This window comes from Poecilia formosa, unplaced genomic scaffold, assembly GCF_000485575.1.
Source record: "Poecilia formosa unplaced genomic scaffold, Poecilia_formosa-5.1.2 Scaffold277, whole genome shotgun sequence".
NCBI classification, from domain to species: Eukaryota; Metazoa; Chordata; class Actinopteri; order Cyprinodontiformes; family Poeciliidae; genus Poecilia; species Poecilia formosa.
Window position 1 is genome coordinate 76,537 of NW_006800216.1, and position 11,483 is coordinate 88,019.

General features: G+C 39.8%; 1 protein-coding gene across 1 annotated transcript; it reads right to left on the minus strand.

Moving 5' to 3' along the window:
• Nucleotides 1-608: 608 nt before the first annotated feature.
• Nucleotides 609-4,297, minus strand: LOC107838546 (uncharacterized). The gene has a single exon (XM_016681310.1). The coding sequence runs from the start codon at nucleotides 4,155-4,157 to the stop codon at nucleotides 609-611; it is 3,549 nt and encodes a 1,182-aa protein (XP_016536796.1). The 5' UTR covers nucleotides 4,158-4,297.
• Nucleotides 4,298-11,483: the final 7,186 nt, after the last annotated feature.

Here is an 11,483-nt window from a genome sequence, read left to right on the forward strand (position 1 = left end):
CATTCATTTCTGTAGTATAAAGAATAGATTAGAAATGTCTTATCGTCAACCAGTAGGGAAGTTTTTTTTTGTTTTTTTTTAAGGTTTTGTTGGCTCTAGTGGCCTTTATTTGAAAGTAGTTTGACAAAAAAGAGGGTTATGAGAGAGAGGGAAGACGTGGCAAATGTCACCAGGCTGGGAATCGAACCTGCGACCACCGGCATGGGGACTAAGGCCTCAATACATGGGTTGTGCTTTTGGCGTAAAAGTGCATAAAAAGTGTCAACCTTGCATTACTTGGTAACAAATTAAATTTTTATGCAAAGTTGCATTAAAACCTATATTAAAAGTAAATTAAGAGTCAACTTTGCATTAAAAGTGCCATTATCTACCGAATCACCGCATTCACAAGCCACTTTTGATATTGGCCAAGACCTAGATAAACTCCTTAACATTTTAAAGTTAGTCATTACATGGAAAGAGGGGTTTTTTGGAGGGAGGGGGAACCGGAGTGCTCGGAGAAAACCCCAATGACGGACCAGAAGACAACACACACAGTGTATTGAATTGGTAAATTCCTAAATCAGACCAAATGCAATTCTGTTGTTTTTCTGTTCAGAAGACTCCACTCATTCAAAGTGAACATGTCTTGTTTCTTTGTGAAGCTCTGAATCTAGTTTGGTCTCCTTGCTTTCTGATACGTCACGACTCTGTTGTACCTCTTCCCTGTCGCTCATCTCCATTGTTTCTTCAGGGGTCACCGCCTTTCCTGATATTGGTGGTAATAAAAGAAGATTTGTTCTCCTCGCATGCATAGCTTCACTGATGCATTTGTGTGTATGGTCTATCTGGAGAGCTTTAGCTTCAGAAGTCATCGATGAACGCGGCTGTTGTTGAGTTGGTGAACGGGCTACCTTTTTCATTATTGGAGGCAACACTTGAAGACTTTTTTCAGTTACGTACAAATGTCCAAATCTGCATCTCCGTATTCTCGCCACCTCTAACGGCGTGGCTGAACGAGTCGAGGTAATAGCAGGCTTCTGTTTAATCTGCGGGCGCTCTGCCTTTTCCAAAGTTTTGGATGCTGGTGGCGATGGTGCTTGAACAGATTTTCTCTTCTCCTGAACAGATCCTCTTGTTGACCGTCTTCTTTTCTTGCGCTCTTGGGCCTCAGGTGACTGTGCAGAATGCGACTCGTCGTCGCTGTCTGAGAGCTGTAACATTTTTAAAGGCGGTTCTTCAATACAAATCTCGTTGTGTCCTCTTGAGCATACGGATTTTCTCTGCTTGGGCGGAGGAGCAGGCTGTGGCTTTTGTTTGCTCTCAGAGATCTGAACCTGTTTTGCTTTATCTTTCGTTTCCACTTCATGTGTACTTTGTCTTTTGCCCCTCTGTGTGGTTAAGCTCTCTACCACCTTGGATGTGCCTTTGGGGGCCGCTGGGGGTTTCAGGGGCTCCACCTTCTTTAAAGTTGATGGTAGAACTTTTGTTTCCCTCTCATCCATACGTTTGCCTGTGCCTGTGTATAGTCTTGAGATGCCTAATGGCTTAGCTTGACCTGTAGGAGTCTTGGGTTGGACTGGTTTATGATGGGTTGGCATTAAGGAAACCTTTTTGGATGTTGGTGGTAATGAAGGAATACGAGAGGTCTTTGTCTTTGATATAATCTGACTTTCGGCTTGTGTCGTCACAGGTTTAAAGTCTGGCAGGCCACAATGTAGGGCTTTAATCCTTTCTGAGACCGATTGTTTTTGTTGTTTCTTTTCTGCTCTACCCACGGTGTCGATTTTAGTGACTGACGTCTGTGGAGATGGAGCAATTAAAAACGTTTTCAAAACACTAGTAGGATGTTTGTCAAGCTTCTCTCGATCTAGATGTATAAATCGGCTCTCAGGGAAGGGAACTGTTGAAGGTTGCAGGTCGTCTGGGCTCTTTTTTAGAGGTACAGCATCTTTTTTCTTCTCAGGCGTTTGTTCTACATTGCCTGCATTTCTCAGAACACCTTTTGCTGGCCTAGTCTTATGTCTAAGGGACTCAGCAATTTTTGGCTGCTCAAGAGGTTCTGTGAACCTTACCATTTTTCTTTTTGGTGGTGGTGGAGAGGGCATTTCAGGTTTTTGAGTCTCCTCAATTATAGACTCTTCAGGTTCAAATAAGTCAAATTGTTCCTGGATTGACTTAAGCATTTTTAATCTCTCTGATAATGACAGAATGACGCCTGGTGTTTCCATATTGTCACTTCTTGACTCCTTTTCATATGTACTCTCCCTTTTACTTTCTGACCGACTTAACCGAGGCCTTGTTTGGATCTGTGGCGGCAACGCTAGCAGTTTCTCTAGTAGTTTGTCAAGATTTGTTTTATTCACAGGCAGCATTTCTACAAGGCTCTTACTTTCTGTTCCATCTGGCGAAGGCTCAGTCAGGGCCATTTGTAATAATTTCACAAGCCAAGATGGCTTCACCTCTTCCTTTTCGTCTGATAATTTTGGTGATTCTTCGCTTTCAAAAAATTTGATGTATTCATGGCTTTTGTCAAAGCCAGCCAATATATAATCAATTTCAGATGTGTCTAATGTTTCCATATCTTCAGCCTCAGCACTTGCTATGAGCTCTGGGATATCTGTAGGTTGTTCAGTTTGAAGACCTTCAGGCTGCACCTGGACCTCATTCGTAGGCTGTTCAGCTTTTTTCTCCTCATCTTCACTTGGAGATTTTTCTGACTCTATAGTTTCTGGCTCTATAGGCACACTAAAAAGTCTAGATAGGCATGTTATTTTAGTGCTCCGGAATTCGTCATGGTATATACGCTTCAGCTTTTTCATGAAGAGCAATTCCTTCCTAACTTTAGCAAACTGAGCAATTGCACCTTCAACTGAAACATCTATAGGAGAAGAATTTTCTGGCAATGGCCTCGTCAAACATTGCATGTACTTTGTCTCTTGAAGATAATGTATTAAAGTTAACAAAAATGGTTGTCTGTAGATCATGTAGTCAAATTCCATGCCATCTATAATTTTTTCTTCTTGTGGTGGCATACTCTCTGGTCCAACTATCTCTATGTCTTCTACTGCCGGAACTTGTTTTGGAACCATGTTCACCCATCGATCCTTTCCAAAGATGCCAACAAAGGTACCGGTGCTTGACCAGAGTTTCACATTGTAATCCACCTCTGCTGTAATTATTTTCTCGCAAGCAGGATCACATGCAACACTTATCAACTCAGAAGTACCGGCTTTCCAAGAGGCTATCAGTGGAGTTGGTTGTGAAGGGTATAGCCATCCACTGATTGTCTCATATTCCAAATTATCTTTTGTTTGAAGACCAAAATCCTCAATATCATACAAACAAACTACTCCATAGCTATCACCTGTCAGTAAAATTGTTTCACTTTCAGAAAGTGACACACAAGTAATTTTAGCACCATCTTGTATGACTGCCTTGAACCTACTTATCAATCCTCCATTAATTGTCGTTGACCACGCCGTAATGTAAAGATCACCTATTGTCAGCAATGTGCCTGTTGTAGCACTAACCTCTCTGCTCTTCAGAGATTTTACTAATAGGACTCTTTTTTCTTCACCTTGCTTCAGAGTAGACTCGATCAACAAATCATGTCGAAGCGTTTGCTGGCGAAGATACAGTTCAAGGCTTTGTATTTTAGGGTTGTTTGTCGTGTTGATATAGTACAAAACGGTTAAAGTTTCTAAATCCCAGGTGAGAATATTGCCATTGCTGGATGCTACAATCAGTTTGTCGTCATGGTGATCCATCGAGGAAATATTGTTCAATAGAAAATGCTCAAACTCATTCATTAACTTTCCATTAGAATTCAGCTGTAAGATTTTTGAGGAATCCTTTGTGGAAATGTACATGACATCGTTCATGAGGACAATGCTGGTCACGTCATTCGGTAAGGTTGCTTCTAGGATTTCCAGCTGTTCTCCACTGTTAAAGTTCCAATGTTTTATTAACCTGTCACAAGAAATTGTGATCAGTTTGCGGTTGACTTCATCGAATGACAAGAATGTGTTTCCAGCAATCTTGTGTTTGCTTGGTGTAATGTCAAATTCCATAACAGCCTTTCCGGTCAAGATATCCCACACTGTCACAATGCCTTTCTGGCAAACAGAGATAACTTGCTTGTAAATCCCGTGATAGAGCATACTACACAAAGGCATGCAGTGGGATTTCAAGGTCTCATGAAAAACATTTGTTCCCCTTCCAAAACATTTTCCAATAACTGAGTTAGCAACGTAAAACTCATTGTTGTGTATGTTGTAGCATACACTGGTGATTGGGGCAGTTGGTATCAAGCCACTGGGAAAAATACGCTGCTTGAGGTTCCAGTCTCCATCAGTCCAAAAACATATCTGTTTGTCTATTGATATGCTGACAAACATTTTCTCTATGGAATTGTACACAACATGGCTGACAGTTTCCTTATGTCCTAATAATTCACGTTCATATGATTTGGTTTTGTGAGGAAACCACACCCGTAGAACGCCAGACATTCCACCGGTCAAGAAATACCTGGACCAAGGAGAATACGCAACAGACTTGTAGAATCTGTGGTTCCCAGGACTTCTATAGATCTGTGCGTTGACAGCAGGCTCACTTCTCTCTTGGTCAAACATGCACTCTACGACGGCCATGAATTTGGATGTCGTACCACACATGGTAAAAGACTGTAAAGATGGAATGTATTGCACTTGAGTGCAAATGTCATCAAAAATAAAAATCTTCAGACTATCAAAGTTTTCACAGGTGTTGGTGCACAGCAGAGATGAGACAGTCACAGTTGGGTAGTGTCGTAAAGAGGTTCTTTGCAACTTCTTCTTGTTGAAAAGCCCGTTATCGTGGATGTAATAGGAGACGTAAACAAACAAAAATCCTCTTGAGTCGCCACACGCAAAAATGCCCTTGTTCCCATTGCAGTAGTAGTCCATGGCTGTAAACTCTTCCTCCAAGATGCAGAATTTGATTCTCGTTAAATCAGAAAACTGCTCACAATTATAGAATAAGATCTCTCGGTCAGACGTTGAGACAGCCAGCATTTTGAGATCGCTGATGTACAACACATCGAAAACATGCATTTTGGGAGTATGGTGATAAGCAGGTGTTGTCGTCTCTCTTTCTTGAAGGGGAATACATTTTGATATCTTTAAGTCATTTGACCAGTATTTCAGCGTGCCATTTGTTGTGACCGTAATGTAATTATAGCTTTTGTAAGACCTGATAGGTTCCATTAAGCAATAGTCCCTGAAATCCTGTGCGGTTTTCAGATTGGAGGGTCGGCAAATCATTTTCACAATTGGTTTCAGACAGTGAGTCTGTGTGTACGTGAAATCATATGGGAAAAGTATGTTCTTGTAGTCCAAAGTCTCTGCTTGTTCATTTCTCTGAAGAAGATAGTGCAAAAGTTCTCCTAGATCCACGGTTCGATCGCAGTTTGTGTCAATCTTCATGTGTAAGACACGAACCTCCTCTTTTGTGATTTCTGTGTTTATTTGCGCCATCATCTCATAAAATTCATCCATGTCCAGGCCTCCACTTTCATCAGTGTCGGCCTCTTTGAATAGTTTCACAATTTCTGGAATGTTTTCCGCCGTGAACATCTTCTCTGCGTCCGAATCTGAAGATGGTTCTTCGTTTAACATGTCCACTTTTGGAGGCTCGTCTATGTGGGCTATCGATTTGGGAAAATGTCCGTCGAGGGACTTCAGTATTTCGGCTTCGTAGAAATCCGTTTTCATCGTTTTCCCTGCTTTTTGAAACATCTTGCCTGGAAAGTGATTTTACAAAGTTTTACAATATCGGTTTCTGGAGTCACGTGTCACTCTGTTAGAAGTGAAACAATGAAGAATGAGTTTTTAAATTTTTTTGCTTTTTAGCATCCTGGAACGAGGTGCTGTCACCAAAGATCAAAGCCCCCCTGTGACATAAGCTGACGTTGCTTGGTAACAAAAGCGTGTGTGGGAGGAGCGGAAAAATCGGTATAAGTGGCCCATTTTGGATCAGTGAATGCATCCAGTGCTACATTTGTTTGACGTCATGGAATGATTAAAACTGTCCAATTACCAAATGTTAAACTTCGAGTCCTACTTTTTTTTTTAAACTAGAAAGCCGCCCAGTTTTGAGAGCTATTTATATTTCTGTCTTGATGAACCACCATGCCAGTTGATTCACATTTGACACACACACGGTTACTTTACAGTATTAAGCTCCATTTTAAAATAGTACAACATACTGCAATCAAAATAATCTGTGCTACAATTAGCATTTGATTGAAAGCAAAAACGATTTGATTTTAAATAAAGTTTTAAATAAATCCAGACAGTTTAAGTGTAGGAATGAAGCCCAGGTTTGAGAATTGACTGCAGCAAAAACTGCTGTGGGTGTCTACAGGAATGTTGGCTGATTCTCTGAAAACAGCAGTTCCTTCCAGGCCACGCTTTGTACGTGGACAGCCAAATTTTGGAATATTGCTTAATAACTTAAAACCTTCTCTTAATTGCTCAACAACCCTATCTTTGATATGGTTTGTCTCCTGGTATTGACAATAGGTGCTTATTCACTAATGTTCTTTAGTAGACCTCTACTGCACAGAAGTGGGCCCCGTTTAGTGATTACATGACTTCTGAAGACGACTGATTGCACTGGAATTTATTCAGGGTGTTGCACACCACGTTTCTTAATGTGCCACTCTGTTGGTCTTTCACAGCATCATAATAAAATAACTGTAGGCATGTAGTTTTACAAGATGTGTAAAAATTCAAGTGGCTTGACTGTTTTCGTAAGGCACCGTCTGACTTGTGGAAGGGGGCTAAACACAGCAAGCACCACACTCCAACTCGTCTCCCAATGTGCACCAAGTCACGTGCCGGTACTGAAATAGCAGCAGTTAATTATATGAATAAATGAAACTTTTATAGTCTGTCTTTTCACTGGCGAATCCGACCTTTGCCCCCCCCTTCATCTAAACTACACAAAAAACAAAATTGGGCCAACACAGAGCGCATTGTGTAACTCGTGATGTACACATGTTGGACACTAACTTTCTTCTTCCAGCTCTTTTCAGTGTCTGCAGAACCATGTAAAGTGGAAATTATACACACACCACACCAAAATATAGGCTGGATGGTAGAATATTTATATATTTACTTATTGATTTAACATTTTAGGCGTTTATACGGTTACCCATCCGTGACCCCTGCAGGTCCAACTCAAGAAGGGAGCTTCTATGTCAGAATGAAGAGTTCTGATCAATTTTAATAACATAGAAGTTTAAGCAAATAATTAATAACAACCTAAGTTCCATGAAAATAAAATCCATAAACACTAAAGCACCTTTTTTTAATCTGGTAAGGGATTCAAAGACGTCCTAAAATAATCTAAAACCTGACGGTCCAATAAATGGCAAAGTAGAAATACAGGTGAGGAATTTTCAAAAATGAAAACTTTTTACTGGTGCCACCATTTTTTTGAAGATATTGTTAAATGTTTCCAGAGGTCAAAGGTAAACCAATCTGTCCACCCGTATAAACATCGAACAAACTATGGTGTCAATCAACTGTGTCATGTTTATGTAGAAAAAAAAAAAAAAAAAAACTTGCCTGAGTCATTATAATAGATATAATAGATTTTTACAAAATTAAATGAAAGACAAATTTTGTCATGTTTGTGTAGCTAAAAAATTTGTAGCACAGTTGATCGACAACAAATCTGTATGATTTTGTAATTGTGGGCTGGCTGGTTGACCTCTGAAAACAGTATCAAATGAACATTTTTGGTGCTCAAAGGGGAGAGGTCAATTAGAGGTCATGTGCTCTGGAGTCAAGGTTTCTGAAAGGAAAGCGAGAGCACAGGTGAGTAGGTAGGGTGTGTAGGTTGATTATGAGAGGGTACGACTCTACAGGGAAGAACTTAAAGATGGTGAATGCCAAAGAGAAGTTTCTCAAAAAAAAAAGTCTTTGCATTGATTTGCACTGAGGGAATCGTGGAGGGAGGGGGGGTAAAAAATTATCAACAAGAACTTGAACTCGAGGAAATTTACTTAATTTCCAAGGATCACTGGGTTAGATCAAGAAACTGGCACTGTGACGCTTTATTTAGTAAGCAATCATATCAATTCATATGTTTTCTAGTTGATTATTCACACACAAAGAATTCCTCTGTCTATTTGCAAAATGCAGCATTTGGGTGAATGTCTCATACTTTTGTGTGAAAGGCTTTAAAGCCTTCAATAAATTCCTGCACAATTCAATTTTCTTAGGAATATGGAAGTTATTTGTCCCCACAGAGTTGCACGCTCATAATATATCTCTGACTTAGTATTGAAAAAATTAGTATTTTCCAATAGATGGAAAGCAAGGACGAGTCAAGGACATGACAAAAGTGGCTTCGCTATCCATTCAATTAAATTTATTACCAACATAAAGTACCTTTGGCAGTCTGGGAAACAGAAACTGAAGAAATGGGGGATGTGTCCCCAGGCATGCCGTTCCTAACTCGCACATCCTGCAGACTGCAGTTCTCCATCAAAGCACCAGAACATGGGGGCATGATTTCAGAAGACCCCATTATGCGGGGAAAATGTCATTAGCAATTTTACAATTTCACGCATTGGTGCGGCTAACATCTCTCTGGAAGACGGCAGGTCATGGATGAAAGGTAAGAGGCCCCCAAACTCTTGGAGCAAGCCAGACATTGAGTAATGTTCAGTACTTAGCATGAGGGGAAGAGGAACTCACGCATTCCTGTCCAGCATCACCGCACATCGCTCATCCTGGTACAATTACATTTCTGAACTGAGGACAAGAATGCCTTGTTTTTTCAACTCCCAACAATTTTGAGGTCACAGCAACTCATGTGCTCATCTCCATTTTTAATTCCTCCTTCTGCCAATCTTCTGCTGGTCCGAGGTATGTTTTTTCATTTCAACTTGATTTCCTATCAGAATAGTCAATCTTGGAGGATATGGGTTGCTAGGCAACATCTTTAAGCCATTTTTCTTACAATAATGACATTGTGGGAGATATATTTTTCCTTAAACATCAAAATTCTTCTTTTCTCAGTTCCACAATTTTTCACTACAAGTGGAAATTATCACAATTATTATCAATTTTATTATAATTAATTAATTATTACAATTATCACAATTTTTCACTATAAGTAGCTAAAACCACGAACAGTCAAAATGCCCTCAAAGAATGGTTAAAATTGCCCAGTTCAATAGTTGAAACACCAAATATATACTAATATGTATTAATATGCACAGTAAAAACAGTCTTAACACTGACGTAACATCAATTCTCTATGATCTTCACTAGTTTCAACTAGCAATGCATCCAAGTATCTCAGCTTCCCAAGCTTCACTTTCTTTTGATGTTCTCAATGGAAAATTACATTAATAGGCACTTCTTCTTCGCACAGCTTGGAGTTACAATCCACAAAAAAAAATTTGCAAATGAATCAACAAATTCTGAACTGCAAATAGACGGAGGTCCACTGTACATACATTATGTATGCTGCAGTTTCTGATCCACTGGAGCCTTTTAGGATTAGAGGCACATATCTTGGTTTGCCATTAAAACATAGCACATATTACTCTTTCATTTTTTTTAATTCTAAGACAAATTTGTACTTTTACAGTAAAAAGAAATCCTAAGTCAGCCTTGCCAAAGAAATCCCAATTTCTCACTCTTGCCCTAATCTAACAAATGTGGGTAAACTAGGTCAAATCGACTGCTTTGACATCGTTTCTAAAACAAAAAAACATTGGCATCAGAAATCCAAATAAATTTATGTATTCTTCCCATGTAATACCTACAGTATTTTAGCAAAAGACACAAAAAAAAAAAAAAACATCGAGCAACCTCTTATAACAACCCTTTCCGGAACCTCTTGCACTCATTTATATATTTAAAACTCCAAAACTGAGGCAAAATATCTGCATTGCAAATGAGTGTCAAACCGTGGGCAGAGGAGATGGATGACTCTCCCCTCTCTGAGAGGCAGCCTCTGCCAGAGATTGCAGATCAGAAGAGGCTATAATTACGGTGCAGCCTCGGAGACATACTGGAGGGATCAACCAACAAGTCCTCGGAGCTGTCAGGCTTTCTGAAGAGAGCACAGTAGCATAATTGAGCCGCGCTGAATGGGTAGCATAAAGAGACGTTAGACAATCAGCTGCAGTTGACGGCTGATGCATGAAAAGGTCTGTGGTTCCGTGGCTCAAAAGATGCGCTGTGGTTTCTAAATGATCTGCAAAAACTTTCCAAAACAGTGATCGAGTCTCTGAAATGTGCAGAAACATATTGTTGTTTGGAGCCTCTTTATACAACAACAGCAGAAAATCAGTTATTAGGAACAATTCAGAGATGGCCAGTGAGTATAAATTAGGTTTTAAACATTCATAACCAACTCCAGACTCTTATCTCAGACTCAGATTTCATTCCTCCTTCTTCCTCTGCTGCATTTCAAGCATTTCAGCTGCACTTTATCTGGTAAAACATCTACATTTCTGCTTTTTGAAGTGCATAACATAAATTAAAGTCTTAGAACGCCACTCAGAGCAGCTGCAGCTTTCACATTGATAGGTGTCTGTATTTTAAAAAGGAGCAGTGTTATGTCTTTCTCAATTTATAGTACAATCAACAAACCATGTTAACGTCAGTTGTTAAAGAAATGCTATATATATCAAATATAACTTAAAAGAAATTTTACTTTGTAATGTAACACGTTGAAATCGGGCCTCTGTATCTTTAAAAACTCCTGCTCTTTCTGAAACTCCGCCTTCAGGAAGTCACCACAACATGGCTCCTCCATTAACCTTTAACAACATTTTTACCAGCATTGTCCTGAAAAGTAGCTCCTATAATGAGATCAGTAAATTTGCAGTTCCACCGGGTGTTTGTAATTGCTACTGGCTAGTTTGAAGGAGCTGGGGCGGGGCTGGGGGGCAGGAGGGGGAGTCATGTAAACTTAAAAAAAAAGTTGATACTACATAATACTGCCCCTTTGAAGAATATGTTTCTAGTTTTCTGGACTTTTATCTGAGATATGTCAACTTTGTACATCAAGAAATAGAAGTTTCTACCCATTTGAGTTTTTTAACTCTGTCAGATTATTTACAGAGTGTCAGTGAGCTTCAGTGCTCAAGTCTTTTCACAAATTTTCAACCAAATTTAGCCTCAGACTTTGACTTGGCCATTCCGACACGTGGCTTTGCTCGGATCTAAACCCTTCCCTTGTCTGGCTGTGTTGTTTATGGTCGTTGTCCTGCTAGATGGCAAATTTTCACCCCTGTCTACACAGATTTACTGTACTAGCCTGAATTTTCAGAAAGGGAACAAAAGACAAAGGCATTGAGCAATCTTTAGGATTTTCAAGTCTGCTTTTTGACTGATGTCCATAAAACTTTACACAGTGTGGAGTGTATTCTTCACGTTGGCCTAATGCCATCCTACGGTGGCGTTAGCCGCTCAACTAAATCTCATTTCGAC

Coding starts and splice junctions, on each gene's coding strand:
- LOC107838546 (XM_016681310.1), bottom strand. CDS start 4,157: ATGCCTTTGTGTAGTATGCTCTATCACGGGATTTACAAGCAAGTTATC.